At 38.9% G+C, this 27934-nt stretch overlaps 1 protein-coding gene across 2 annotated transcripts; it reads left to right on the forward strand.

The window, feature by feature from the left end:
* The first annotated feature begins 47 nt into the window (after positions 1-47).
* CEBPZ (CCAAT enhancer binding protein zeta) lies at positions 48-27806 on the forward strand. Of its 2 annotated transcripts, none has more exons than XM_069107171.1 (16): positions 48-247; positions 4476-5983; positions 8092-8323; positions 9017-9206; positions 11884-11972; positions 13408-13461; positions 14824-14926; positions 15027-15095; positions 16251-16317; positions 20548-20648; positions 23320-23380; positions 23481-23683; positions 25051-25140; positions 26460-26521; positions 26612-26693; positions 27563-27806. In XM_069107171.1, the coding sequence occupies exons 1-16, from the start codon at positions 80-82 to the stop codon at positions 27700-27702; spliced, it is 3219 nt and encodes a 1072-aa protein (XP_068963272.1). In that variant the 5' UTR covers positions 48-79; the 3' UTR covers positions 27703-27806. The 2 variants fall into 2 exon arrangements, with proteins under 2 accessions (XP_068963272.1, XP_068963273.1); XM_069107172.1 differs by having other exon boundaries at positions 118-247; positions 4457-5983.
* The last annotated feature ends 128 nt before the right edge of the window (positions 27807-27934 follow it).

Consider the following 27934-nt stretch of genomic DNA (forward strand, 5'->3'; position numbering starts at 1 on the left):
TCGCCGGAAGTAGCGTCGTGCGTCATCGCCGCTAGGCGGAAGTAGCGCAAGGAGGAGCGCGCCGGGTTAGGCAAGTACCATGGCTCCTCCGAAACCCCGCGTGGAGTTTCACCCCAAGCGGCCCTGGGGGCTTGGAAAGGCGGAGAAAGCAGCCACAGCGGTTGAGGACGATGAGGAAGATGACGGAGAAGACGGAGATGAAGACGGCTTCACCCTGGACGAAGTGCTGCGGCTTGGAGGCACCAAGGTAAGAAGGCCCAGCCCCATGCGGGACAGGTAGCGGAGTCTGGGAGTCCCGGAGGGAGGCGGGCGCGGACCTCGAGGCTTTTCTAATGCCGTTCTTCCCGCTGCAGATAAACAAAAAGACGCGTGGGATTCATATTATGTTTGATTGTGAAGGGTCTGTGCCACGCAGAACCAAACTGATCCATTCTAGGCATTGGGGGGTCAACACGGACGCCACGCGGCACAAGGGGTGCGGGGAAGCCGCCAACTCGGGGATGCTGAGTAACACGCTGGGGCACGAGCCTCGATTTGCAATGCTTCGTGCAATTGTATGGTCAGAAGTCTAGCTAGTATACATTTATTTAGTGCCGGCTGTGTTCAGGCACCTTGCCGAGGACTGGGGAGAGGAAAGGACACGACGTCCTGGCTCACAGGCTAAGGGGGAGACAATATGTGAACGACCGTGTGCAAACCGGATGCGCACAGAATCAATTGGGGGGAGTTTTAGAGGGACGGAAGGCACCAGGATCTTTGGCTGGGGGGAGGAGGGGGGCAAGGATCGGGGGTCGGGAAAGAAGGAAGGATTTTACCTGGGACTTCCAGGGAGCCAGAGATGAGGAGCCAGAGCATATTAGGCTCGGGGGATTAAAGTTCCTGGACGTGCACCTGCACAGGATCAGACTATGAGAGTACACAGTATGAGAGGACTGTAAGGGGTTAGAGAGGAAGGTTATGAAGGGCATTGATGAGTGAAACAGGATTTATATTTTTATCCTGGAGGTAAGAGGGAGTTTATTGAATAGGGAGGTGACATGGTCAGACTTATACTTAAGGAAAACGAACTTGACAACTAAATGGAGCATGGATTGGAGTGAGGAGAGACTTGGGGCAGGCAGACCCAGTAGCATGCTTTTGTAGTAATCCATGTTTGAGGTTATGAGGACCTGCACCAGGGTGGTGGTAGTGTCAGAGTAGAGAAGATGGTGTATGCAAGAGGTGCCAGGAAGGTAGACTAGAGGAGCTGATGATGTTCGATTTACTTATCCAACTATAAACTTTTGTTGACTTCCTGTTTCTCACGTCCAGTTACCTATCAGATGTCTCAAACTGGATGATCAGTAGACATTGTAAACAGCCTGTCCAGAAGGAGCTCTACCCACCCACTTCCTCCAAAACAAAAACCTTCCCCCTTTCCAGACTTCCCTTTTACTGTTCAGGTTACCACCATCCTCCTGATACCCCAGGCTCACAATCTAGGTATCAACTTTGACTTCTTAGTCTCCCTCACCTCCATAGCCATGCTATTGCCAAACCTATTGATTTAACCATTGCAACATCTCTGGAGTGTACCCCTTTTGCTGATACCTGCCATCACGTTGGTGGAGACCCTCATCACCTCATGCCTGGATCATTCCAGTAGCCTATTGGAGGCTCTCAAGTTTCTCCAAACTCCAGTCTAGCTTCCATTTAACTAACAAAGTTATTTTCCTAAAAGCATAGATGAAACCATGTTACCCTTCTATTTAATAAACTCTAGGGCCTCTTTATTCCTTCCAAGATTAAATTAAAAATCATCTGTTTGGCATTTAAAGCCCCTTATAATATAGCCTTCCCACTTTCTGCTCTTTTTATATATACCTTACACCCTTCCTGTATACTCTTCAATCCAGTAACACTAATCTTTTTGCTGTTCCTAGAATAAGATATTTGATCTCTTGGCGCCAGGCATTTTCACTGGCTGTCATCCATGCCTGCAACATTTTCCTTCTTCATCTATACTTCCTGTCTTCTCATGAGGCCCCAATCAAAATCCCTCTTTCTACCAAAAGACTTTTCCTAAACTCGTTAATGTTGGTACCTTATTCTATTGATTATTTTCCTGTTTATTCTGTACATAGCTTATTTGTAAATATTTGTTTTATGTTATTTCCTCTATTAGATTGTAAACTCTTTGAGGGCAGAGACTGCCTTTTTACCTTTCTTTGTAGCCCCAGGACTTAGCACATAGTAAGCACTTAAATGCTTTGACTTACTGCCTTGGCAACAGTTTGGATATGGGGAGTGGGGGTAGGGTGAGACAGTGAACAGTGAGGATGACACCTAGGTGGTGAACCTGGATGCCTTGAACCCAGGTTTAAGTGGTACTGATGGAATCCTAATAAAGCTATCTTCAGGCCCAATATTCTAACTTCATTATAGGCCCCACTGTAACTACCTCCCCCTGCCCACCCAGTCCCATGTCCTAATTTTTTCATGTATACCTCACTGCTAACTGGAACAGGTATGGCCCTGAACTCTTAGTTCCCATAGAAACAGCAGGCATGTCCATGTGATGGGAACTCAGCTACTGCCTCTCCCCAGTCACTGCCCCTAGACCCATTCCCACAGAAACAGGTGTGTTCTTGTACCCAGTCACAATCACATCATCCATCTAACCCAAGACAGGACCACAATATCCAACTACCTATCTCGACCAGACATTACCACAATAGCTAGGAGGGAAGCAGGACCAGAGTATTTAACCACGGAACCATAGATGGGACTCCTCCATTACCTAATTCCTTAACAAACCCCTCCTGCCTTTTTAATAGTCATGATTTCTGTTAATCCAACTTACCTTCTCTGAAGTTACTGGTTCCTCTTGGAACTAACAGCCTGCTTCATGAGAGGCGTCAATCTCAATGAATGCCTATACTTGGATTAGAGGTGGTCTGACTCTGAATTCTTCCACCACAACACATCATGAAACCGCAGCGGTTTTTGGCCGGACAGAGCCCCCACTACAACAGTTTTTGGTGTCCTTAGGTTTAAACCGCAACAGCTTTTTGGCATCCCTGGGTTTAGACTGCAAAAGTACCCTGGACAGTAATAGACAAATTAGAAAGAGCCTTGGGGAAAAGTAATGAGTTTAGTCTGGGACATGTTCAGTTAAAGATAAGATGTCTGTAGAACATCCAGTTTGAGATGGAAGATTAGAGATCAGGAGAAAAATTAGGGCATCATAAGTAGATCTGAGAATCATCATCATAGAGATAACTAGATCCATGGGAGCGAAGATCACCAAGTGAAATAGTAGGAAGGGGGAAGAGGACAGAGCTTTGCATGACACTCATTGATAGTAAATGTGACCTGGATGAAATTCCAGCAAAGAAAATGAAGAAGGAGCTATGAGACAGGTAGGAAGAATTCCAGCCAGAAGAGACCTTAGGTAACTAGGTGACCTTGTGATTAGTTTGAAGACTTGAGTCAGAAAGAATGGAGTGGAAATTCTGCCTTAGACACAAGTTAATTGCACACGTCTATTTTACCTTTGTTTGACTTAGTTTGTACATCTGTAAAATGGGGACATTTATAGCACCATATCTCAGGATTGTTATGAAGATAAATTTACATTATATATGTAAAATACTTTGCCGTGTATAAGGTACTATATAAATGTTTTTGTTAACTTATTGCTATATTAATATTCTGTTATGTATAACTACCTTAAATCATATTTAACCTCATCATGAAAGAACTTAAGTCGAAAATAGTAAAATACTTGTCCAAATTAATACAATGGGTAATGATAATAATAATTGACATTTTTGTTGTGCTTTGAGGTTTGTGATTTGCTTTTATACAGTCTGCTAGGTGGCACAGTGGATAGATCTCTGTGCTTGGAGTCAGGAAGACCTGAGTTCAACTCTAACCTTAGCCTCAGACACTTACTAGTTGTATGTCTCTGGGCAAATCACTTACTCTCTGCTTGCCTCAGTTTCCTCAACTGCAGAATAGGATAGTAATAGGATCAACTTCCCAGATACAGTGCTGTCATTTCCCCTTCTCCGGTCTACCCTCTCACCCTCCAATTCATTTTTTAGCAGCAGAACTAAGGTCAAATCTAGGTCCTTTGGATAGATTGCTGTTCTAAAGCCTCACTGGGAAAATTCAAACACTTTTTCAAATCATTTAGGGATGGGGATAAGGGTTGGACAGTTGGTTTGATAGAATTCAGTTAAAATAGACCATAGTGTAAAATTACTGGGCTTTTTAAATATTTGGGTAAAGAACCACCTAATATGATTGGCTAGTTGTGTCAGATGTCTTCAACTCCAGAATAAACTTAGACTTCAGTTATTTCCAATCCTTTTTAAAGTTACCTTGAAATACTAATTTAATAATTACTAAAGATAAATAGCAAATGTTTACTTAATACTTTAAAGTATTTGATATGTTTGACTTTTTACAGTTTTGTTATTTTTGTGCAGCAAGATTATCTTATGCTGGCAACTTTGGATGAGAAGGAGGAACTTGTGGATGGAGGCAAAAAAGAAATGATTGATGACCTTCAGCAGGGTGAGCTAGAAGCATTTATCAAAAGTCTGGGTGTATCCAACTATTCAAAGAATTTCCTGTTGGAAGAGGATAAGGAGCTAGCAGGAAACAAAGCCAATGATAAAGAAACTAAAATATCTAAAATAGAAAAGAAAAAAGAGACTCCATCAGAAAACAGAAAGGCACTAGCTAATAAGGACAAAAAGAGTTTGAAGAAGCAAGCACAAGTCATTGATGAAGACAGCAATACTAAGCCAGTTGTGAAGAAAGATAAACAACAAGACATCTTTGAATTTTATGCTAGACCAACATTGCTGATCAAACCTGGGGGGAAGTGGTATGATCTGGAGTATACCAATGAATATTCCTTGGAACCTCAATCCAAAGTTGTTGTATCCCAGTACAAAGCTTTGGCTCAGAAACTATATCAACATGAAATTGACTTATTCAGGAGCAAGACGAGTAATCAGAAGGGTGGTTCCTCTTCTACATGGATGAAAGCTATAGTGTCATCTGGGACCCTGGGTGATAGACTGGCTGCCATGATCCTCCTTATTCAAGATGATGCCATCCATACACTCCAGTTTGTGGAGACCCTGGTGAACCTCATCCAAAAGAAGGGTAGCAAGGGGCAAAGTCTAATGGCTTTGGATACTTTTAAAGAACTTCTCATTACAGACCTTTTACCAGACAGTCGTAAACTACGAACTTTTAACCAGCATCCTTTCAACAAACTAGAGAAATTGTCAAGTGGCAATAGGGACACAAGAGATAGGCGATTGATACTATGGTATTTTGAACATCAGCTCAAACACTTAGTGGCTGAGTTTGTGCAAGTTTTAGAAACTTTAGGTCATGATTCACTAGTTGCAACTAAAACTCAAGCACTTAGAGTGGCTCATGAGATTCTCTCTAATAAGCCTGAGGAAGAAAAAGCCTTTCTTGTCCAGCTGGTGAATAAACTTGGAGATCCCCAGAACAGAATAGCCACCAAAGCCTCCCATCTGCTAGAGACTTTACTTCATAAACATCCGAACATGAAAGGAGTCGTGTGTAGTGAAATTGAGAGACTAATCTATCGATCAAATATTAGCTCCAAAGCCCAGTACTATGCCATTTGTTTCTTAAATCAAATAGTACTTTCACATGATGAAAGTGTATTGGCTAACAAACTAATAACTCTTTACTTTTGCTTTTTTCGGACTTGTATCAAGAAAAACGATATTGAGTCTAAAATGCTTAGTGCCCTTTTAACTGGAGTAAATAGAGCTTACCCATATGCTGAAATCAGTGATGAGAAGGTGAAAGAACAACTGGATACACTATTCAGAGTGTTACATCTTGTGAATTTTAATACCAGTGTTCAAGCCTTGATGTTGCTCTTCCAAGTCATGGATTCTCATCAGACGATATCAAACCGGTATTATGCAGCCTTATACAAGTAAGTAGCCTTCCGCTGACCATTGATAAATGCAGTGCAGTGCTTCAGAAAATGTTTATTAAAGCCCCTAGATCGTAGGCAAAAGGTTTTATAATTCTTTGTAGGAATTATCCTTGGAAAAAAGAACAGGACTCAAAGATTTCATGAGTTTTTACCCTCTAGTGTCACCGGAATTTTACATTTAGACTTTAGTAGATTAAAAACATTTTTTTTAGATTCAATGCTTGAAAACTCTCTATTGCCTGTAAAAAGCAAAGTTAGCAGCCTGCTTTTCTTCAGTTCCTTGTATTGCAGCTTGCCAGGATGCCATATTTTAGGATTTAGAGTTGGGATGTAGCTTTAAGATAATCTAATCCAGCCCCCTCATCTTACAGATGAAGAAGCTAAGTGATGTGTACTGGATTTGGAATCAGAGCCTGAGCTTTTTAATCCTGTCCCTTCCATATATTATGTTAGGCAAGTCTTCTAGCCTCTTTTAGCCATAGTTTCCTCATCCGTAAAATGAGAGGTTCAGATAGAGCTAATCTAAAGGGGCTCTGTGGGCCCTCCCACCTCTAAATAGAGTGGCCAAAAATGTTTAAGCCTGTTTTTATAGCTTTTGATATGATAATGTAGGGTGAACATACATGTGTCAATTTTGTTGTTGAGTGGTTTCAGTCCTCTCCAATTCTTTGTGACCCCATTTTGGATTTTCTTGGTGAAGAGACTGGAGTGGTTTGCCATTTATTCCTCCAGCTCATTTGACAGATGAGGAAACATGGTTAAGTGATTTGTCCAGGGTCACGCAGTGTGAGACCATCTACTGTACCACTTAGTTGCCCATGTGTGAAAACACAAAATAACTTTATTTTGACGAACTAATCTGTGGCATATGACAGACCAACTTGCTACCTCTATATATATATATACATATATATATATTTTTTAAAGCAATCGGGGTTAAGTAACTTGCTCAAGGTTACACGGCCAGTTATTTCTGGGTGTGGTGCTAAGTATCTGAGCCCAGATTTGATCCCCAGGTCATCCCAACACTGGAGCCGATGCTCTTACTAGCTGAGCCACCTGGCCACCCCTAAGCAATTGGGGTTAAGTAACTTGCTCGAGGTTACATGGCCAGGTGTTTCTGGGTGGGTGCTAAGTGTCTGAGCCTGGGATTCGATCCCCAGGTCATCCTGACACTGGAGCCGGTGCTCTTACTCGCTGTGCTACCTTGCTGCCCCAACTTGCTACCTACATTAACAGCTAAAACTTTCCATTGTGTTTATTTCTAATATAAAACCTTTTACAATAAGTCTTTAAAAATAGGATGTTCTTCTAGCTGTGACTCTACTATGTTAGAATCCAAGAAGCATGAAATCTGTCAGATCTGCAATCCATTGTAATATCTATTATAAAGATCAAATATCAGTGAAATGAGAGGGTATTAGTGGGCAGAGTATTTAAGTTCATTAAAATGTGATTATCGAGGGCTTTTCAGAAATACTTCTCGTTTGAAATAAGGTGTACTTATCACAAGAAAAATGGCACTTTGTATTGTTAGCTTTTTTTCCCATGTTTTCTTTTCTCTGACTGTACAAGGAATGGTGTGTTAATGGCTGAAAGTGAAATGCAAGAAGAAATAGAGGTGTATAGTGAAACAGGTATTATAGGAGCAAAGACTCACAGAGGATTTCAGAATGGGGAGTTTTGACTGAAGTATTATGGGTGGGTAAAAGACTTGAGAACATAGATAAATGAAAAAAAGTTCGAGGATTCAAAAGGGTGTATGGGTCTCAGAGTAGATTTTTGCACCAGTTTTGGCTCTGCTGTATCAATGTTCAGTGTTTCCATGGAGTAGTGCACTGCAAAAGCTGAAGAATCCATTAACCATTTCATACTCCTGTAGTTTTCTGATGCCTTCCTTCAGCTTGGTATTTCTGTCATTGATTCTCCTCCACACCTGTTTTAAGAGTTGTGATCCCTTCGTCTAGGACATGAGTAAGGCCAGGAAATCAGTTCTTGTAATCATTAACCTCATTCTTAACCATTTTGGGTTAGATAGTACCTAGAGTAAATTTTGGTATGTAAGATATCTTGTGACTAACCATGATTGATATTTCATTCTACAGGAAGCTCTTAGATCCAGGTTTGCTATTATGTTCCAAGCAGTCTATGTTTCTTAATCTTGTCTACAAGTCTCTGAAAAGTGATATAGTGTTACCTCGGGTGAAGGCATTTGTGAAGAGACTCCTCCAAGTCACTTGTGGTCAGATGCCACCATTCATATGTGGAGCACTATACCTCGTGTCTGAGATCCTTAAAGCAAAACCAGCATTACAAACTCAGCTGCACGACCATGTGGTACGTTTAGAAGCTTAAAAAAAAATCGAGGCCTGAATTGTATTTAGGTTTGCCTTTTTAAATATGTGGGGGTTTTATGATTTTTTTTAATGTCTTTTGCTATTTTCTAAACAAAGAACTTTTGTTTAGATATTTGTTCAATATAAAAGACTTTATTTTTTCTAGTAAAAAGATTTTCCCAAGAGTTCTGGAGTCTCATGGGTTCCAGATTCAAAATGTATAAGATTGTAGTTGTATTTGTTCACACAGAATCTTTTTTTAAAGGGTTAAAGGGTTGCCCCTTTGCAAGATATGGTGGTAGTTAATTTTTTTTTTTTTAGATCTACTCTCTAATTTCATTGGTAAGGAAATTCCTTCCACCGATTTAGAGTAACACCTGCTCTGCAACTTGGTCATCTTGGAGAATTGCCTGAGAGTTCTATGAGTTTATGCAACTTGTCACTTAGCTAGTATATATATCATAGCGGGAACTTGACCCCAGGTCTTTGCCTGTGAGATTAACTCTGTATCTATTATTCTATGCTTCATCTCCTTTACAAAGTAACACTTATGAGAAATGATCTTCAAAATCTTATATTGTTTTAAAGGTTTTAGACCTTATGACCACTACAAAATTAATTTTAAATATTAAACACCCACAAAGTCCTAAACTTTAAATTAGAAAGTGATTTTGAAAAACCATTTTTATATTAGGAATCTGATGAAGAAGAACATTTTCTGGACTTAGATGAAGATGATGGTACTGAAAAATTTACAGATGCTGATAAAGAAATGGAAACAAATGCAGATGAAGAAATAGACAAGGATGAGAGCACAACTAGAAGTCTTGAAGAGGCAGAAAAATCAGGTTCTGCCTCATGGGTTCATCTTAAGAATTTGAAAGGTAAGTTTTTGTAATGAAGGTATTGAATTAAATGCAGTAGCAAATATTATTGTTTTACCAACTCAGTCTTAGACATTGGGAAACAAAGAAAATAGATTCTGCTTTTGTTCTGCTTGGTGGAGACAATGCTGACTACGATTGCAAAAATGTACATTGTAATTACTGAGGGAAGGGGCAGTGAAGTACTGGCGGCAGGGGGATGAGGTAGGAGTGGGGTGGGGTGTCCTTCAGGTATCATGTGAGCTGATCTTTGAAGGGGGTTAGTAATTCCAAAAGGCAGAGTCGAGGAGAAGAGTGTTTTAGGTGCAGGGAGCAGCCTGTGCAAAGGTCTTGAGGAAAAAGAATTTTGTGAGGAAAAGCAACACAGTAAACAAATGAGAGTCGTGGTAAGTCATGGAAAGAAAGCTTGGAACCAGATTGTGAAGGATTTTAAATCATCCACTCATGGTCCTTGAGCAGGAGAGTGGCCGTGGGCAAAACTTGTGCTTTAAGAATCCATGGTTGGGGGGCGGCCAGGTAGCACAGCGAGTAAGAGCACCGGCTCCAGTGTTGAGAAGACCTGGAGATCGAATCCTGGGCTCAGACACTAAGCACCCACCCAGAAACACCTGGCCGTGTAACCTTGAGCAAGTTACTTAACCCCGATTGCTTAGGGGCAGCCAGGTGGCTCAGCGAGTAAGAGCACTGGCTCCAGTGTCAGGATGACCTGGATCAAATCCTGGGCTCAGACACTCAGCACCACACCCAGAAATAACTGGCCGTGTAACCTTGAGCAAGTTACTTAACCCCAATTGCTTAACAAAAAAAAAAAATAAATAAAAGAATCCATGGTTGGCAGCAGTGTGGAGGAGGGATTGGAGATGGGAGATACCTGAGGTGATTTCAGCAGCCTGAATGAGAGAAACTAATGACGGTGATGGTCACAGGACTGGACAGAAGGGGCCATGTACTGGAGATGTCATGGAGCTAAGGAGCAGAGATCAAGGGCAGGGCTGCAAACCTTGGTGACTGGCATCACTCAGCTGTGATACTGTATGTGAAACCTTTTTCAGTCTTTAAGTAACTTATGTAAATGTCAGTTGTTGTTGAAAGATAACTAGGACCTTGACAGAAATAGAGAAATTGGAAACCAAATAGGTACCTTTCCAGAAGAATATACTGAGGTCTGTTGAGCATGTTCAAAGTGTGATGTAGCTGTGTGACATTAAGATGGAAATATACAGCAGGCGTTTGGAGATACACAGCTGGAGCTTGGAGTGAGGAGGACTAGATAGAGTAACAGAGTTTCTGGTCACATGTAGAATTTTTCTTTAAATTGATAAATTTATTTTTACATCGGATACATTTCCCATAATTTCTTTCCCCTTTTTCCTCCATCCATAGAGCCAGTTCTCATAACAAAGAATAAAAAAGAAAGAAGAAACAAAACAGTTCAGCAAAACTAACCGATACCTCAGCTAAATTTAGCATTATATGTAGTGTTCCATACACGTAGTCCTCCTCTGCACGGCAGGGAGGGAGGTGGCTTCTCATATCCCTTCTCAGGGACTGATCTTGGTCCTTATAATTTCATCCATTCAGTTTTGATTTTGTTGTTTAATTCTTTCACTTTGTCATTGTAGTCATTGTGTATCTCATTTCCTTGGATCTGTTGACTCCATTTTGTATCCATTCATATCTTTATTCATCGTTTCTTAGGTTATAGCAATATTTTATTACAGTTATAGTCCATGGTTTGTTCACCCTCTTTTTAACCAATGAGCTTCTGCTTCATTACTATTCCTTTGATACTATAAGTGCTGCCTTAAATATTTTGTGTGGGGGTCATTTTGTGGTATTGAGGAGAATATACTGAGTTCTCTCTGGCATTCTGACACTATAACCATGAGCAGTCTATACTAATAGCACATATTTATCTAGCACTATATGGCCACAGAGTACTTAGTTTCACGTCAGATTTGATTTTTGTGACACTCCTGTTAGGTGGCTAGTGTGGGTATTTTTCCCATTTTACAGATGAAACAGATAAAGTCTTTGGCTATGCTTTTTGAGTATACTCTTGGATGTCAGAACCAGGCCAGGAACTCAGACTTAACTCTGCTCTGAGAATCAGCATGATGTAATGCATTGGTTACAGAATTAAGAGTCAGAAGAACTGAACTTCAAGTTGTGTCATTTATCACTAGAGATGTGACTGTAAACAGGTCATGTTACCTCCCTGAAGCTTTAGTTGTTGAATCTGTAGGACGGACAGTAACTGTACTGTGTGTTTCATGGGTTGATTGGGAATAAAGAACTCAAGGAGAAGGTACCAGGCTGGTCCAAAAGGTCCAAAGTGAGGCTCTAGAATATGTGGGCATGTGTAGGAGAACCAGTTGTCTGACATTGCTGGATAGCAGATGGCCTTGATTAGCAAGGGTACTCTCAATCTGAGTAATGGGTTTTTTCTTTCCAGACCTGATATTTCATTGGTTTGTGAAAACTCCTATCATTTCAAATCACCAGTTCATCTGTAACTTATAGTATTTGAGAATTGTCTGAGGGTACCAAGAAGATAAGTACTTTGTCCATGGTTGTACTACTGGTATATATCACAGACCCTGTGGTATAGTGGTTGCTGGGCTGGCCTTGGAACTGGGAAGTTTGATTTAGAAATCATTATTTTGTATTCTTTTAGGTGGAAAAAACTTAAATACCTATGATCCATTAAATCGAAACCCTTTGTTCTGTGGAGCAGATAATACAAGTCTTTGGGAACTTAGAAAGGTAAAGTATTCTTAGATTTTCATTTAATGTTTTAGTTAAAGTAAGGTTAATATTTTAGGCTTCTCCTTTTTCCCAAAAGGAGAATGCCACATTTTTTATTCATTGATTTAGAAACTGAAAAATTCTGTGCAACTCTAAAGGACTTTTTTTTAGTAATTTATAGCCTATTTTCAGTAAACATTTGGTTTTTAAATTCTAAATAAGATGGTGTGAGTTTTGAATATTGGATTCTAATAGATGAAAAGATATCCTCATCAAAGATGTGCTCAATGTTGGGAAATTATCCCCACATTTCATGTAGATGGGAAGGTGGGTCTATCGGTAGTTCCTAAAGTTTTCTCAGTTACGTTTTTTCCATATTGGTGAAGTCCAGGATTTTTTCTCCACACCTCTGCTGTCTTCTACCCCTTGAGTTCCCTTATTACTGATCCCTCAGTGCTCTCATGGTTGGGTTACCTACAATTTTGGTCTGGATCTCTACATGGGCTAACAAAAGTCCATCTCTTAGCTACCTATGTTGTATTGATGTTGTTTAACTGAAAGACAGGGAACATTTTAATCTCCAAGAAATTAGAAAATAGAGTATCATTCAGAGGACTGCAGAGAAGGCATGTGGATGTGAGTAGTTATGACATCTAGCAAGTAAGAACTTGGAAGAATTAGAGTAAAAGATGGGCTTCTTCTGAGGTGAGGGCAAATGATGATCTGCTTATGTCTTGTGTGATGCCCAGTGCTCTTGTGCTATTAAGAGGAAAGGTCTCCCCCTTTCTCCTACCTCCCCACCTCCCCAGTTAGAAATGGGGAGAGGATACAGACAAGAACTATACAGAGTGGGTGAACATGGCTGGCTTGCACTCTGCATTCCGGGAGGGTGCCTTCACAGAAAGAAAAGCATAGTGCCATTCGATGTTTTTTTTTTTTAAGATTAAGTGATGAATTTAGTTAAATTTCTTGTTAGAATGAACTAAACAATTATAAGGCCAAATAAATAAATCAAGAATATTTTGCAGTCACCAGTGAATAGTTTTTGTGAAATTAATTTTTGTATGAAACTAGCCTTTTTTTAAAGAGTATATTAAATTTAACATAGAGGTAATAAAATTGTCTTTTTTGTGTCCCTGTCTACATTTCTTCATCGTTTCTCTCCATCCTTTGTTAAACAAATAAGCATTGGTTCCTTTTAAGTGGCCAAAATCCCTTGATTTAATTAAAAATAGAATTTAGAATAGAAAATAGAATTGTTCATAAATCATTTAATGTATTGAGGGAGTCTGGCCACTGAAAGGAATTGTTTGTTTTTTTTTTAATCAAGGAAAGAATAATTTCACAAAGCAAACAATCATCCTTTGCTTTATCTGTTTTGCAATTTCAGATTGTTTTTTTCCTGACAACCTAATATTAGAAACCTGAAATTTACAAAACTTTTTTTTTTTAGCTTTCTGAACATTTTCATCCATCTGTGGCCCTTTTTGCAAAAACTATTTTACAGGTAAGTCTGAAACAAATAAAGGAAAGGAAAAAAGTTTATAAGAAGTGTATGTTTAACTTTCTTCTTGGTAATCACAAATAGACCCACAGAAAATCTTTCTGTTCTGATTGAAGTGAGCAGAGTGCCCTATTAAATACAAAAGAGCAAATAATTCCATGTTCCAGCAACTTGAATACTGGCCCTGCTACTTACTAACTCTGTGAGCATGTTTCCTCTCTGTGATGTAAGTGGATTGGTGGTTCTAGATCTCTTCAGTGGGCACCTTCTCTCTTTCCTGCCCCCTTTTCAGCTTTCTTTTGTGTTTCCTCTTCCTTCACTAGAATGTGAGCTCCTTGAGGGCAGGGATTATCTGTCTTTTGCTTGTGTTTGTATTCTTAGTGCTCAGCATCTCTGTCCATTTGTCTGTTCATCCCTTTGTAGGTTCTATGAACCTAAGTTGCTAGCATATGTTTTATAGGTAATTTTTAATGCATGGTGTAGTAGAAAGAGCCCTTTATCTAGAGCCAGAATTCCCAGCTCTGCATTCTAGCCATTCTCCCTTGTACTTGAGTAGGTTCATACTCTTATCACAGCACAGACTATACTTTAATCCCACCTTCTACATATCATGGTAGAAAACTTGTTAACAATTAAGACTCTTTAGGAATGGGATGCAAGCCAGTGGATCAAGTTGGGTTCTTCTTCCCTGGAGGCTTCTAAGCAGGAAGTGTTCAAAGGGTTGTTGGGAGGGATACTCATTCATTTAGGAGGTGAACTGCAGAGGCAAGCCCTGAGGTTCCTTTCAGCTCTTCAGATTTTATGATGCTCTAATTTGATCAAGTCATTTCATGTCCCTGTTGCTCAGGGATGAGGTTTTGCACTAAGTCTCCAGTGTCCTGGCTCTTAGGTCACCCTGTGGTCCATTCAGATAACAATAACTTGTGATAGAGATCTTGTTATTTACCATAGACTCTACTTACATTATCTCATTTGTTTCATATAGTGGCTGAGGAAGAAAGGTAACAGGAGTTAATACCATTTTCCTTGTAAAGAAACTGAAGTTCATTGAGGGTCAGTGGCTTGCCCAGGGACACCTAGCTATTAAATGGTAGAGTAGGGACTCAGAGTCATATTCTTTTCTGCGTGGTCTTATTTTACTTAAATCACTTCCACCCAATCAGAAATAGCACGGGGAGGGAGAAGAGTGGGGTTGATAGTCTGTTATCCTGCAGAAGGAGAAGCATAGGTCTGGTCATCTGAAGCCCTGTCTTTAATTCAACTCAGTATCACTTTTTCTTTCATAAAATTTTGTGTGATCATAAATCTGCAATTTGAATTCAGTTATTAAATAGTTTTAGTTTTTTGCTTATTTCTTCATTATAGGGGGATTATATTCAGTATTCAGGAGATCCATTACAGGATTTTACACTAATGAGATTTTTGGATCGGTTTGTATATAGGAATCCAAAGCAACATAAGGGCAAAGGTGAGTGCTTCCTTATGTGGTAAGAATTTAGTTATCATCAAACTTTGTGGCTAACATCATATAATTATTTATGTTTTACTGACTTACACTTCCATTTTAGAGAACACAGACAGTGTTGTGATGCAGCCAAAGAGGAAGCATTTCATGAATGATTTGCGGAATCTTGCTGGTAAGTATGAAACTTGGGCATTTGAAACTATAGAGAGTTATGGAAGGATTGTATAGGCTTTTGTTGGTGTTATTTTTCATAATAAAGTGTTATTCCTATAACTGGAAAAGAGTTATCCAAAAACTTCTTATTTTCTAGAAAAAGAGAGTATATATCCCAAGTCTTCTACCCAGGCTTTCTGTGTTTCTGCCTTACACAAGTCTTGTAGTACCTTAAAATCTTGTATTACTAATCTATGTAAATAAGGCTGCCATAAAGAAAGGCAGAGTTGGCATTTTTATATTAACATAAATTGAAATTTTTAATTTTAATCAATTCCTGGGTAGTGGGCAGATTTTTGTAACTAATCAGATTTAATTCCATAATTAGTTAGCATTTAGTGAGCTAGCTCATAGTTCTAATTTTTATTTTAGCATAGCATTTTCAAAATTGTTCCCATTCCTTATATTCTTGCCAGAGACTGAGAGAAGGGAAAAAACTAAATTATTTCTCAGTTTAGATAATGATTTTGTTTGGAGACTATCTCTGAAAAGAAGAATTTTTTTTCTCATTTATTAAGATCTAAAGATAATAACTTACATATTCTTGCAGATTTTCTTAGATGAGAATAGAATCATGGTTAATAACTGGATTTTAACACTAGTACATGTTATCCCCCTGATCATAGCATACATTAAGGTAATGTTTTAGCATTGTTTTTGATAGCTTATCTCAGGCGGATGAATTGTATAGTAAATCAGTGTTAAAGATTTGAGAAGAAAATTCCTTCAGATTTTAGTTTTTCTTTTGAAGACAAAATGAACGTACCTTAACTTAGAGTATGGTAACAATCATTGTCTTGTTTATTTTGCTAACCAGTATACCTTTGAGTCTCAGATGGGGAAAAAAAAGTGTTTCAGGAGTCAAGACCCTTTCTGGTGCTTTACTGACTTTTTACAGAATGGGAGTTGGGTTAAGGTTGACCTCTTTACCCCTGATCTAACTCTTCTGGGAGTTTCCATTTATCATCTTTTTTAAGAGCTGTGAAATATTCCATTTACTAAGTATTTAATGTTTATTCTGAGTTTTAATAATATACTTTTTTGAAACTGTTATTGTTGAAATAAGATTTTTTCCTTCAATGAAATGGAACGTAAGACTTGTTTTATTTTATAGTGAATAGTAAAGAATTCCTTGCAAAAGAAGAAAGCCAAATACCAGTGGATGAAATTTTTTTCTATAGGTAATGCATTTTTCTTTGTTATTCATTCTTTATTTTTGATATTTTAGAAATTTGAAGGGCTTAGTGTAATGCATATTAAATCAAAATATCTTATTTTTTGCTTTGTTTTTGCAGGGGGGGGAGGCAGGGCAATTGGCGTTAAGTGACTTGCCTGAGGTTACACAGCTAGTAATTGTTACGTGTCTGAGACCGGATTTTAACTCAGGTCCTCCTGACTCCAGGGCTGGTAGTCTATTCACTGTGCCACCTAGCTGCCCCTTAAATGAAGATATCTTGATTAAGGTGAATGTGGGTTACAAGTTGTATAGAATCAATTAGGAGGCATCGTTGGCTTGAGGCAAAAATTAATAAAGTATTAATATGAATTAGGACAAAGTTCAGTAACCCCTAAAGATTATTTTCTACAAATAACATTTTGAAATAGTAGGTTATGTAGCTAGAGGGATTTAATAGTCCTTCAAATAATTTAAAAGCTTCAGTCTGAAGATCTACTTCACATTTAAATGATTCAAATAACTGAAATGGTCTTTGTTACTGGAAACATGGACCTTGGAGTGGGGACATCTAGAAAGCAAAGTTGAATTAAAGCTTAATCCTATAAGATTCATTTGTTTTTCTCTACTAATGGTAGTCGATTACTTTTTGGCAGCTTATTAATAATATTGAATGGTTGTACTTATATCCACACATTGCATGGAGACCAGATTAGAGTCTGTCTGAAAATTTCTTGGCTCCCAAATACACCAGGCCCACCTTTACTCAAAATTTCTAATGCTATATGAACAACATTGGCAAAAAAAAGCACCAGTCCTGGGCTCACAAGACCTGAGTTTGAATACCAGTTCTGACACACACTCTCTGGACAACTTAAATTCTTTTAATTTTTTTTCATTTTTCAAATGCTTTATTAACTTCTGATTTACATCATTCATTTCTGCCAGATTTTGAGTTACAAATTTTCTCCCCGTTTTTCCCCTACCCACTGCCCCAAAATAGCAGTCCCACAGGATATCTCCTCCTCCAATCTGCTCTCTCCCATATCTTCTCCCATACCCCCTTCAACTTTTCCAGTAGGGCATGGTAGATCTCTATGCCCCAGTGCCTGTATATCTTATTTCCCAATTTTACATGTACAGTAGTATTAATAATAGTGTATATATATATACACACATATAATATTTTAACATTTGATTTTAAAACTTTGAATTTCAGATTCATTCCCTTCCTGTCTTTTCACCCACCCATATAGGTTGTACATGTGTAGCTAATGCAAAACATTACAATAATAGATATATTATAAAAGACTGACTATATTTTCCTCCCTCCTGTTTCACCTCCCACTTGTTCTATTCTCTACTTTGATCCCATCCCTTTTTAAAAGTGGGTGCTTCCAACTTCCCCCCCCAGTCTGTCCTCCCTTCCCTCATCCCCCCTCTCATCCCCTTCCCTCCTACTCTCCTATAGGGTGAGATACCCTGTTTAGTGTGTATGTCATTCCCTCCCTGAGCCAAATTCAATGAGAATATGGTTGACCCATTCCCTTTTGCCTTCCTATTCTTCCCCTCCATTGTAACCATTTTCCCTTGCTTCTTCTTTATGAGATAGTTTACCCCATTCTGTCTCTCCCCATCTCATTATATTCCTCTCTTACCTCCTGATTTCACCTTTTAAGTATCATCCCTTCCTATTAAATTGGTCCTGTGCCTTCTATGTATACCTGTAAACATATATACACACATTCACATATGTATTCATAAGCCCGTATACCCTCCAATATAGGCGTGTGTGTGTGTGTGTGTGTGTGTATGTATGCTTCTATTCCCTTCAACTATTTTCATACTGAGAAAAGTTTCATCGTTACAATTATCATTTTTCCATACAGGAATGTTAATAGTTCAACTTTGACAAGTTCCTTATGATTTCTTTTCCCTGTTTACCTTCTCATGCTTCTCTTGCTTCTTGTATCTGAATGTCAAATTTTGTATTCAACTCTGGTTTTTTCATCAAGAATGCTTGAAATTCCTCTATTCCACTGAATGACCATATTTTCCCAAGAAACATGCTACTCAGTTTTGCTGGGTAGGTGATTTTTGGTTTTAATCCCAGCTCCTTTGATCCCTGGAATATCATATTCCAAGCCCTTTGATCCCTCAGTGTAGAAGCTTCCAGATCCTGAATTATCCTGATTGTGTTTCCACAATATTCAAATTGTTTCTTCCTGGCTGCTTGTAATATTCTCTCCTTGATCTGGGAATTTCAGAACCTGGCTATAATATTCCTAGGAGTTTTCCTTTTGGGATCTTTTTCAGGGGGTGATCACTGGATTCTTTCAACCTCTTATTTTGCCCTGTGGTTCTAAAACATCAGGGCAGTTTTCCTTGAGAATTTCTTGGAGGATGATTTCTAGGTTCTTTCTTTGATCATGGCTTTCAGGTAGTCCAATAATTTTTAAATTATCTCTCCTGGATCTATTTTCCCGGTCAGTGGTTTTTCCAGTGAGATATTTCACATTGCCTTCTATTCTTTCATTTGTTTGGATCTGTTTAACAGCATCTTGATTTCTCATAAAGTCACTAGCTTCCATTTGCTCTAATTTAATTCTGAAAGAATGATTCTCCTCATTGAGCTTTTGAGATTCTTTTGCCATTTGAGTTAGTCTTTTTTTTTAAGGTGTTATTTTCCTCAGTCAGGCTGTTCACTCCCATTTCATAATTTTCTTGCATCATTCTCATTTCTCTTCCCAATTTTTCCTACACTTCTCTTACCTCCTTCTTAAGGTCCTCCATGGCCTGTAACCAGCTCGTATTTTTCTTGGAAGCTTTTGGTGCAGGTGTTCTGACTTCACTGTCTTCCTCCTGTTCCATGTTTGATCTTTTTTGTCCCCTTAATAGGAGTGTGATGTTGGATTCTTCTGTTTGCTTTGCTTCCTTTGCCTGGTCATGTTGCCCCTCAGTCACTTGACCCCTGGGCTTTTTGCCATAGTAGGACTCTGCCACCAGACAGGGGAGCTTCATTCCAAACACTGGGGTTTTTTCAGTTGCCAGAGGTATTAGTTGGGTGCCCTCCCTGAAGCCTCCACACTCTCTGGCAAGCTGGTCACACCCCAGGACCTCCATCCTAGACCACAATCCAGATCCAAGCAGGTTAAAGCAAGAGCAATTACCCCTCATACTGGTTGCTTGGTTCCCCTATACTCTGTAGGCCAGGAGCTGTAGCTGCCCGTGGTGGCAGCTGGGCCGCAGCCCTCAGTGGCTTTTTCTGCAGCCCTCAGTGTCTTCTCGCCCCAGGGGAAAAGCTGATGCACTCCCAATTACTGGGTCCCAAAGTCCACACTGCACTGACCTCTCACTTTGTCCTTAGCATCTATGTGTTGATAATTTTGGACCACCACAGCTGAAGTTCCTCCAGCTGGAGGCCTGTCAGGCCCTCCCTGGGGCTAAAACCTCTGGCTCACACAGGGCTGGGGTTGGCTCCCAGAGCGCTGTACTGGCCAATTCCTGCCAGCCTGCTGTGTCATTTTGTGGGTTCTGTAGCTCCAGAGTTTGTTCAGAGTCCCCTTTTACATGAATTAGAGGTGGTGGGAGCCAGAGCCGCGTGGAGGTCCTGTTTCTTCTCCGCCATCTTGACTCTGCCCCAGCACCTTAAATTCTTGAGCCCCAGTTTCCTCATCTGTAAGATAATGATCATGTTATACTCCTCAGCTCAGGATAATCATGAAGAACCATTTATGTAACTTAAGCTAATATATATAAATATGAGCTGTTACAGCTGTATTGTTGCTAATGTTTGACTTGGTTATAGTCTGGAATTGAAGCACAGTCTTTCTTTTTAGTTTAGTGGAAGAGTACCAGGAACTAATATTCTAGAGAATTGAGAGGATTTTTGGAGTTTGTTCCTTAAACCAAAGACTTAGCCATGTTAATAGTTTTAGTTTTTCAGTGTAATCTTGATAGAGGCAGCTTTTGTAGCCCTGACAATAAAAATTATATCAACAGTAAAGTGTTTGGGTGTCGCTAGTTAATATGTACTATAGTTTGATGAGACCCATAGAGGTGATTGACCTGGTAACCACCCAGGAGAAAGTAAGTAGATAAAAGAATCTGTATTGCTTAGTTTGACTTGTATGCACTGAGGAATACCCACATCATTCAGATGTTAGGTTGATCAGAAAATATGAAGCAGCTCTTGTGAGTAATATAGAGCATAAATAACTGGTGTGATTTATTTCAGATACTACAAGAAGGTTGACAAAGAAAAACATAAACGTCAGATATCTTCAGATGATGAAAGTGTAGAAGATGTAGATGATGAAGAATTTGAGAAGATACTGGGTTTGTAGTATTTATTTTTGTGAGAAAGTGTTGGTTTGTTTTATAAATTTAATCCTCTTTGACCTTGTCCCTTTCCCAACATGGCCCAAGGTGAAGTACACTGAGAGGCTCTCCAGACTGTTGCCTGCTATGCAGGTGGATGGACAAGCTTACTTCTTATTTCTGGGAGAAATACTTAAATGAGCCCAGAATGAAACAGGAAAAGAGTGGGCTGGGATATAGGTCATTGGTTTTTTTAATGATGCCTACTCTTTACCCAAGACAAAGGCTCATCTCTTTCATACCAATATTCTTCCAATTATGTTGAGTGACTGCAAATCATGGAGCCAGTCCAAAGAATTAAGCCTGAGGATTCTGCAGAGGGGAATCATGAAACACAGGTGGACATCAGTGAGCTTCATGGAGCACATTACTGGGGAGAGTTAGAAGGGAGGTAGAGACACCTCATCAGAAGTATGTAACTGGATGAGGCAGGCTAGTCACGTGATAGGAGTGAGGAATGACTGATGGCCAGCCAGTAGTACACTTCTCATTCACAGAAGATGAGAACTTGAGAAAAGCCTCCTGTGTTGTGGGCTTACTTATTTTGTGCCACTGGCCCTTATTATTTCTCACTTCTCTTCCCTGGTTCTGTGCTCTCTGCATCCCTAATTGTTGTTTATAGCCACCTGAACATGCAGGATATTTCATAAATTCATGGGGTACATTGGTAGGGGAAATTTAAGGAGAGTATAGATGCAGTCAGGCAGCCATCAGGACTTTTCAGCCTGTCTTCTGTCTTGTGATCTTGCTGTTGGGATGGTTTTATGCTTAAGAGTTAGTTCCTTTGTCCTACAAGTTCCATCTGTGTGGAACAGTAATTCACATTGTCCTCCTTTGCCTTAAACTCTAAAATCCTAGTAACATTCCAAAGGATTGTTAAAAGTCTGTGCCTTAAATGTATATTGCATTACAACAGAATGCTGAATTCTGGATATCCAGGCTAGGTGAAATACACAATTTAGGTAGAGGTTCTTAGTGGAAGATGATTTCTTATGTTTTCTCGTTCTTTTCTTGTCCTTCACGTGTTAGGGGCCTCTAGAAGATTCTGTTCTTGGTACTCTGCTTTATATATTCTCTCTTTTGGCATTATCTGCTCCCATAGATGCAATAATTGCCTCTGTGCAAGTGGCCTACAATTCTGTGTTCTGTCCTCAATCATTTTATTTTCAACTGGTTTTATTTTAATTTCTTTGTCTAGTTCCTTACCAGTCTCTTACCTTCAACACATATTTAAACCTGAATTCATCAGCTTTCCCCCCCAAAAAAGAAAAAAAATTTCTTTCTACCTGTCTTCTCTTTTGATGACACCAGTCCTCTCTGAGTCATTTCTGTCTCTTTCCTCTTTCCCACCCAACCTCCACAACCAATTGCATGGCAGGTACAATCATCTCTGCCTCCACAGCTCTCTCCAACTTTCCAATCCCCCCAAAACTGTTCTTGTTTTATACCCTTGCCCATTCTTGTCTAGTCAATACTGTAGTAACCTTGAGACTTTTTTTTTTCCTTAGGGCATCCATTTTTCAATCCATCACTTTGAACAAAAAAATTCATTCTTCCTCATTGCCATTTAAGTTATATATTAACTAAAAGAAAATTGTTAGTTTGAGTTTTAGAAAAAAAGTAAGAAAAATAAAACTACATTAAATTAATGTAATGCTTGAATGACATTAAATTCTGAATGCACCAGTTATTGGAATTAGTACTTTGCGAAATACCAATACCAGTCAAACCATATGTGTTCTAGAAAAAAATACCTAATGTGTTTGACATATGAAAGGGTTTTATCTTCACATCACAGGAAAGATAAAAAGTGGTGGGGGAACCAAATTTTGTTTTACTGCTTTTGGTGTTCTTAAATTAGATGAATGATCTTAGGAAAAATCCTAGTTCTACATAATCAGAGATCCATATTAGTCTGTTTCAAGTGAAGGTACAAATAGGCAATTTTCCTTCTTAATCCTTGCCATATAAAAAAGATAGAAATGTTTTAAAATAGAAATTTATAAACAAAGAAGAAAATAGTAACCCTTAAGATATTTGATGCTTCAAGTATTTGAGTTCATTTTAGCTAGATTCTGTTGTACTGGTTTATATTTTTACAATAATAAAAGTCCAGTATAACAGTATCACAAAAGACTTTGATTTTCTGGCACCCTGTAGCATTGTTTTTTTTTTTCTTTTTTTTTTTTAAAAGCAATCAAGGTTAAGTAACTTGCTTAAGGTTACAAGGCCAGTTATTTCTGGGTGTGGTGCTGAGTGTCTGAGCCAGGGATTTGATCTGCAAGTCATCCTGACACTGGAGCCAGTGTTCTTACTCTTGTGCTACCTGGCCCCCCCACCCTGTAGCATTGTTTACATTAATTGTCATTGTTATTAGGTAACAGGGAAGTTAAGTGATTTGAATTGTACATAAGTTGTACAACAAATCATTACTTTTTTCACCCTGCCATAAGTTGCAGAATACTTTAGGACAGGTTATCACTCAGCTTCAGTATTTATTGAGTCTTATAAAAGTAACTAAATTATAGTATGTGTTTACATCTACTTATAAGTGAGAAGGTTATAAAATGTGTTGAGATCTTTTTTATTTGCTTTGTCTTGTATTTGATCTTTGTTTCTTTTCCTGTAGACACAGTTGAAGATGATAATTACTTTAGTGCTGCTGGAAAGGATGACCTCAATTTTGCTAGGTAAGGTACTTTTTTTCCTCTATTTTATTGTTCTTATTTAATAGGATGCCATTGCCACATTTAACAAAAAACTTAGGGTGCTTTTTTTTTTTGTTTTTAGTAATGTAAAAAAGAAAACTAAAGGGACTAAAAATGCACAAGGGGCTGAGGAGTCTGACTTGGAAGGTAGTGATGATGATGACTTCGATGATTTGGATGATGAAGAGATCTCCTTGGGCAGTATGGATGAAGAATTTGAGGAAAGTGATGAAGATGGAGGTACTTTCATGGATGTTCTGGATGAAGAAAGTGAAAGCATTCCAGGTCAGTAGTTGTCTTTGGATGACAAGAACTTAGACTTGATTTCTTTGGGGAACTTAGCAGCTTTATCTTCCCTAAAGTTTATAGGGCTATTGCTTGAGTAGCTTCCCTAGATACCTTTTCCTTAGCATTTTATAAACTTTGATGACTTCAGTTTCCTTTCTTCAATCCAAATCAGTTTTTCTCCAATCTTCTTTTTTTTCACATGGCACCATGGTGCAGTTGTTGTAGCAGACATTTTCACATAATGATTATGATCCTGTTGATGTAGGTGAGGGAGGTGATCATTTCATTTTTTCTGGTGGAGAAATTGAGAGATTTGTAAAGTAAGTAGCATACAGAGTTTGGTTCCACAAGATGACTTTTCTGCTCCCCTTCTGTCTCCTCTCTTTCCTCCATCCCCTTCTCACTAGTTGATGTTTTTATATTTGAGAATGAGTATAGAGAGGAGGAGTGGAGAGTGAGAATACTTGTCTTGTGACACTTTTGATAAAATATTAGCTCTTTGGGGATACAGACTTGCACTTTTACCTTAATTTCCCCAGTACTTGGACCCTAGAAGTTGTTCAATAAGTGTTTGTGGATTAATCCAGTAATTTAATAGCTTGCTTCCTTATAACAACTTCTCTAAGGCAACTGGATGTAGTTAAAACATTATTCTCTGGCCCTCTCTTATAGGTGACAAAGCCTATCACATGTTGAGCCATTCATAAGTTGACAGAATGAGGGCTGAAATTTAGGGCTTGCTAGTTATCCTGGAACGTGCCAGGGAGGGCTTGGGGCACCAGGGCTTCTCTTCCACATTGCTTCATTCTTAGAACAATAGAGTGCTGAAATGCGCAAAAATTGGAGGCTGTGCCAAAAATGAATGGTCTTTACACTTAGTTTTTTATAGACAGTATGTTTCAGTTCAGTTTCTCTCATCATCCCCTCTGAGGCACTTTCTGTGCATGTGTTACGGTGACTTGGATGCATTTGGAATGAGAAGAGCTGGATTCCAATTCCCATTTTGTTAGCTTCCCTCTGTTGGCCCGTTTCCTTATTAGAAAACTGAGGATATTGGAGTAAGGTTCTGAGCAGCTATGAATTATGTGAAATGGAACATAGTACATCTGAAAGGAACGTGGGGCTATAACTCACAGCACTGGAGGCCTCTCCTGCTCTCCCATCCTGACGGTGTCTTACCTCCCAATTACATGTATAGATACAGTTTGTTATGTCTGGTGAGCTCCTGGAGGGAAAGCACCATGCCTGTGCCTTTCTTTGTGTCCCCTTTACTTAGAACAGTGCCTGGTATATAGTGGGGACTTGATAAATGCTGGTTAACTGACTAACTTAAATTGTTCTTTGTGTGTGTGTTTTAATAACAGAACTAGAAGATGAAGTCACCACCAAGGTCAAAGTTAAAAAAGGCAAACGGAAAAAAGCAGATGATGTTGACTTTGCTGCATCACTTCAAGGTAAGAAGATTCATTTCTTTCATACCTTTGTTCTCTCAGACCTAAAACTCTGTATTTTTCCTCCGAAAATCTTTCCATATTGAATATCTTCATATATTCCCCTAACCAGCCCTTCTAATAAAGCCTCTTATAATATGCAAATCAAAAATACAAGGCGTTTGTTTTTTCCCTTTCTTTCCTTCCTTTGATTCCTACTTCATATTCAAGAACCTTCGAGATCTCTCCTTCACACTTGTGGCGGCCCCACTGTGTAACTTGGCACCTAAGCTCCTCTTCTACAGCATCTTTCCCCAGGTCTTCTGATTTTGTGGCACTGAAGATGCATTCATTCCTTTCCAGCCAGAGAGGCCGGAGGCTTAGAGCTTCTCTCATCTCTTCCTTGCTCATTACCCTTGAGCATTTAAAAAAATTTTTACTGAATTACTGCTGCTAATGAATAACAGGCTTACACAGTTGCAGCACTTTGGGACTCAATTACAAATAATTTTTAGGATCTTGACTGTATTTAACAGTGGCACAGTGATGATGTGTCTTAAGGGCTCTGTCATCTTCCTTAAACAGTATATCATTATGTAAGTGTTGTTTTTTTTTTTTTTTTTTAATTTTTACTGAAACTTTAAACCCTGGCTTGCATAGCTGTATCAAGTCAGTTTTGATTCTCCTACTTGGCAATGTAACACAGTGGAGGGATAGCTGGCCTATGGGAGACCTTGGTTCAGCTTCACTCTCCTTTCTTCAGTTCTGGCTTCAGACACTTACTAGCTATATGACCCTGGGGAAGTCAGTAAGATGTCTGCCTCAGTTTCCTCAGCTGTAAAATGGGATAATAGCAGCACTTACCTCCCACGGTTGTTGTGAGGATCAAATGTGATTGTATTTATGAAGTGTTTAATAGAGTGCCTGGCACACAGTAGGCACTTAAATGTTTCCCTTCCTACTTGAATAAGATAGTAACAATAAATAGCATATACTGATACATGTACATAAAAGTTGCTTCTTTAGTTTCTTTCATTTATCAACCTGCCACTTGCTTTCCTCTCCTCTCCCCATGTGCACATCTATTTTTTACCTGTTAAGTAGGGGAAATAGAGAATTTATTAGCTGCAAACCACTGGTTATGGTTTCAGAGGGCAAATGAGAATGGCAGGTGGAGACAGAGCAAGAGATGGAGGGGCCAGGGCTTCCTCTTGATCTAAACTTCTCTATCCAGCCTCATCTACCTCCTCTTTTCACATGTGGGATTTACAAGTATAACCTGTCTCAAGATGTTTTCCATTTTCTGCACTTAATCAGGATCTAATACTTAACACTTTTTATAGGCTCAAGGCAGAAAAAGAAGCGGTCCTTCAGTGACTCCAGTTTATTTGTATCTGCTGAAGAGGTAAGTCTAAAACATAGATAAAGAAAAACAAATTAATTACTGTTATTTTAAGGTAAAATTTTCATAAATTTCTCTTTTTTTTGTTTTAAGTTTGGCCAGCTGTTGGATGAAAATGTTGGCTCCAAGTTTGATAATATTGGCATGAATGCCATGGCCAACAGAGATAATGCAAGTAAGTGGTTTGTAACATTTAATATCAGGGCTCCTGAAGTGTTATTTGAGGAATGAATAGATGACCTTGATTTAATATAAGTGGAAAACCTTGTTTAAAATTTCATAGATGTGTCCTCTAGAAGAACAGACCATGAACTATGTCTTCATCATGCCGAAAGGGACTGTAGCCACCATTAGGCCCAGCCCATGCACAGCAATCACTTCCACTACCCACCAAAAAAGTAGTCATCTGGTTTTTGCCTCAACACCCCTAGTGAGAGGAGCTGATCACTGCTTAGCTTATTATACTTCTGGATACCTCTAGTTCTCAGGAAGTCTTTCTAACTTATAGCAGCTTCCACCCATTGCTTTGAGCTCTACGCAAACAAAGCAAGTCTTTCCCCTCTTTTGTGATAGCCCTTCAATTACTTAAAAGATCGTTACATGCCACCCCTGAGTCTTCTCTAGGTTCTGTATTCCCATGCCTTCCATGGATGTGGATATAATAGGATTTCAAGATAATTTGAACTTCTTTATGGTCTTTAATTTGTCATTGTCTTTTCTAAAATGGGGCTCCCAGAATTGATTCTAATTTATTAATCATGTTACTTTTACCATAAGCCCCATCAAAATGAACCAAAAGTCATAATTTCTGACATTTAAAAATTATTCAATACTTTCTTCATACTAATGAGGTGCTTTATTAAAAGATATTTCCCTGTAGAAGGTTTCCCTTTCCTTCTGCTATATCCATCTGTCTTCAGAATAATGGGTGGGAGGGACCTCTCACCCTACTAAAGTCTGGCTTTATGTATTTGAAAATCCTTTTGGTAGTAAAAATGCTTTATTTAATGCAATTACTTCAACAAGTTGGCTTTTTCTTCAAAGGTATCAAACAACTTCAGTGGGAGGCTGAACGAGATGACTGGCTTCATGACAGAGATGTAAAAAGTCTTATCAGGAGGAAGAAAAATTTCAAACACAGTGGTCCAAAAAACAAACACAAAAAGAAAATGCCAAGGAAATGAATGTTGTTTTTTAAAAGAGCCAATTATTTATAACATTCAAATTCAGCTTGTTCAAGCTTTCAGGCTACTAATTAAATTTGTAATAAACTATACATAAGACTGTCTGGATCATTTGTAAATTCATGTAAAAGTGAGGTTTTAATTGAAGATTTAGGTTTTATTACAGGGAGACCAAGCTTTATGGAGCAGCATATCGTGAAGAGGATGGTGCTAGGTCCCATTTGTACACAGA

Source organism: Petaurus breviceps, unplaced genomic scaffold (assembly GCF_028583685.1).
Source record: "Petaurus breviceps papuanus isolate PSGF00001 unplaced genomic scaffold, PetGlider_PUasm1.0 87817, whole genome shotgun sequence".
Taxonomy (NCBI): Eukaryota; Metazoa; Chordata; class Mammalia; order Diprotodontia; family Petauridae; genus Petaurus; species Petaurus breviceps.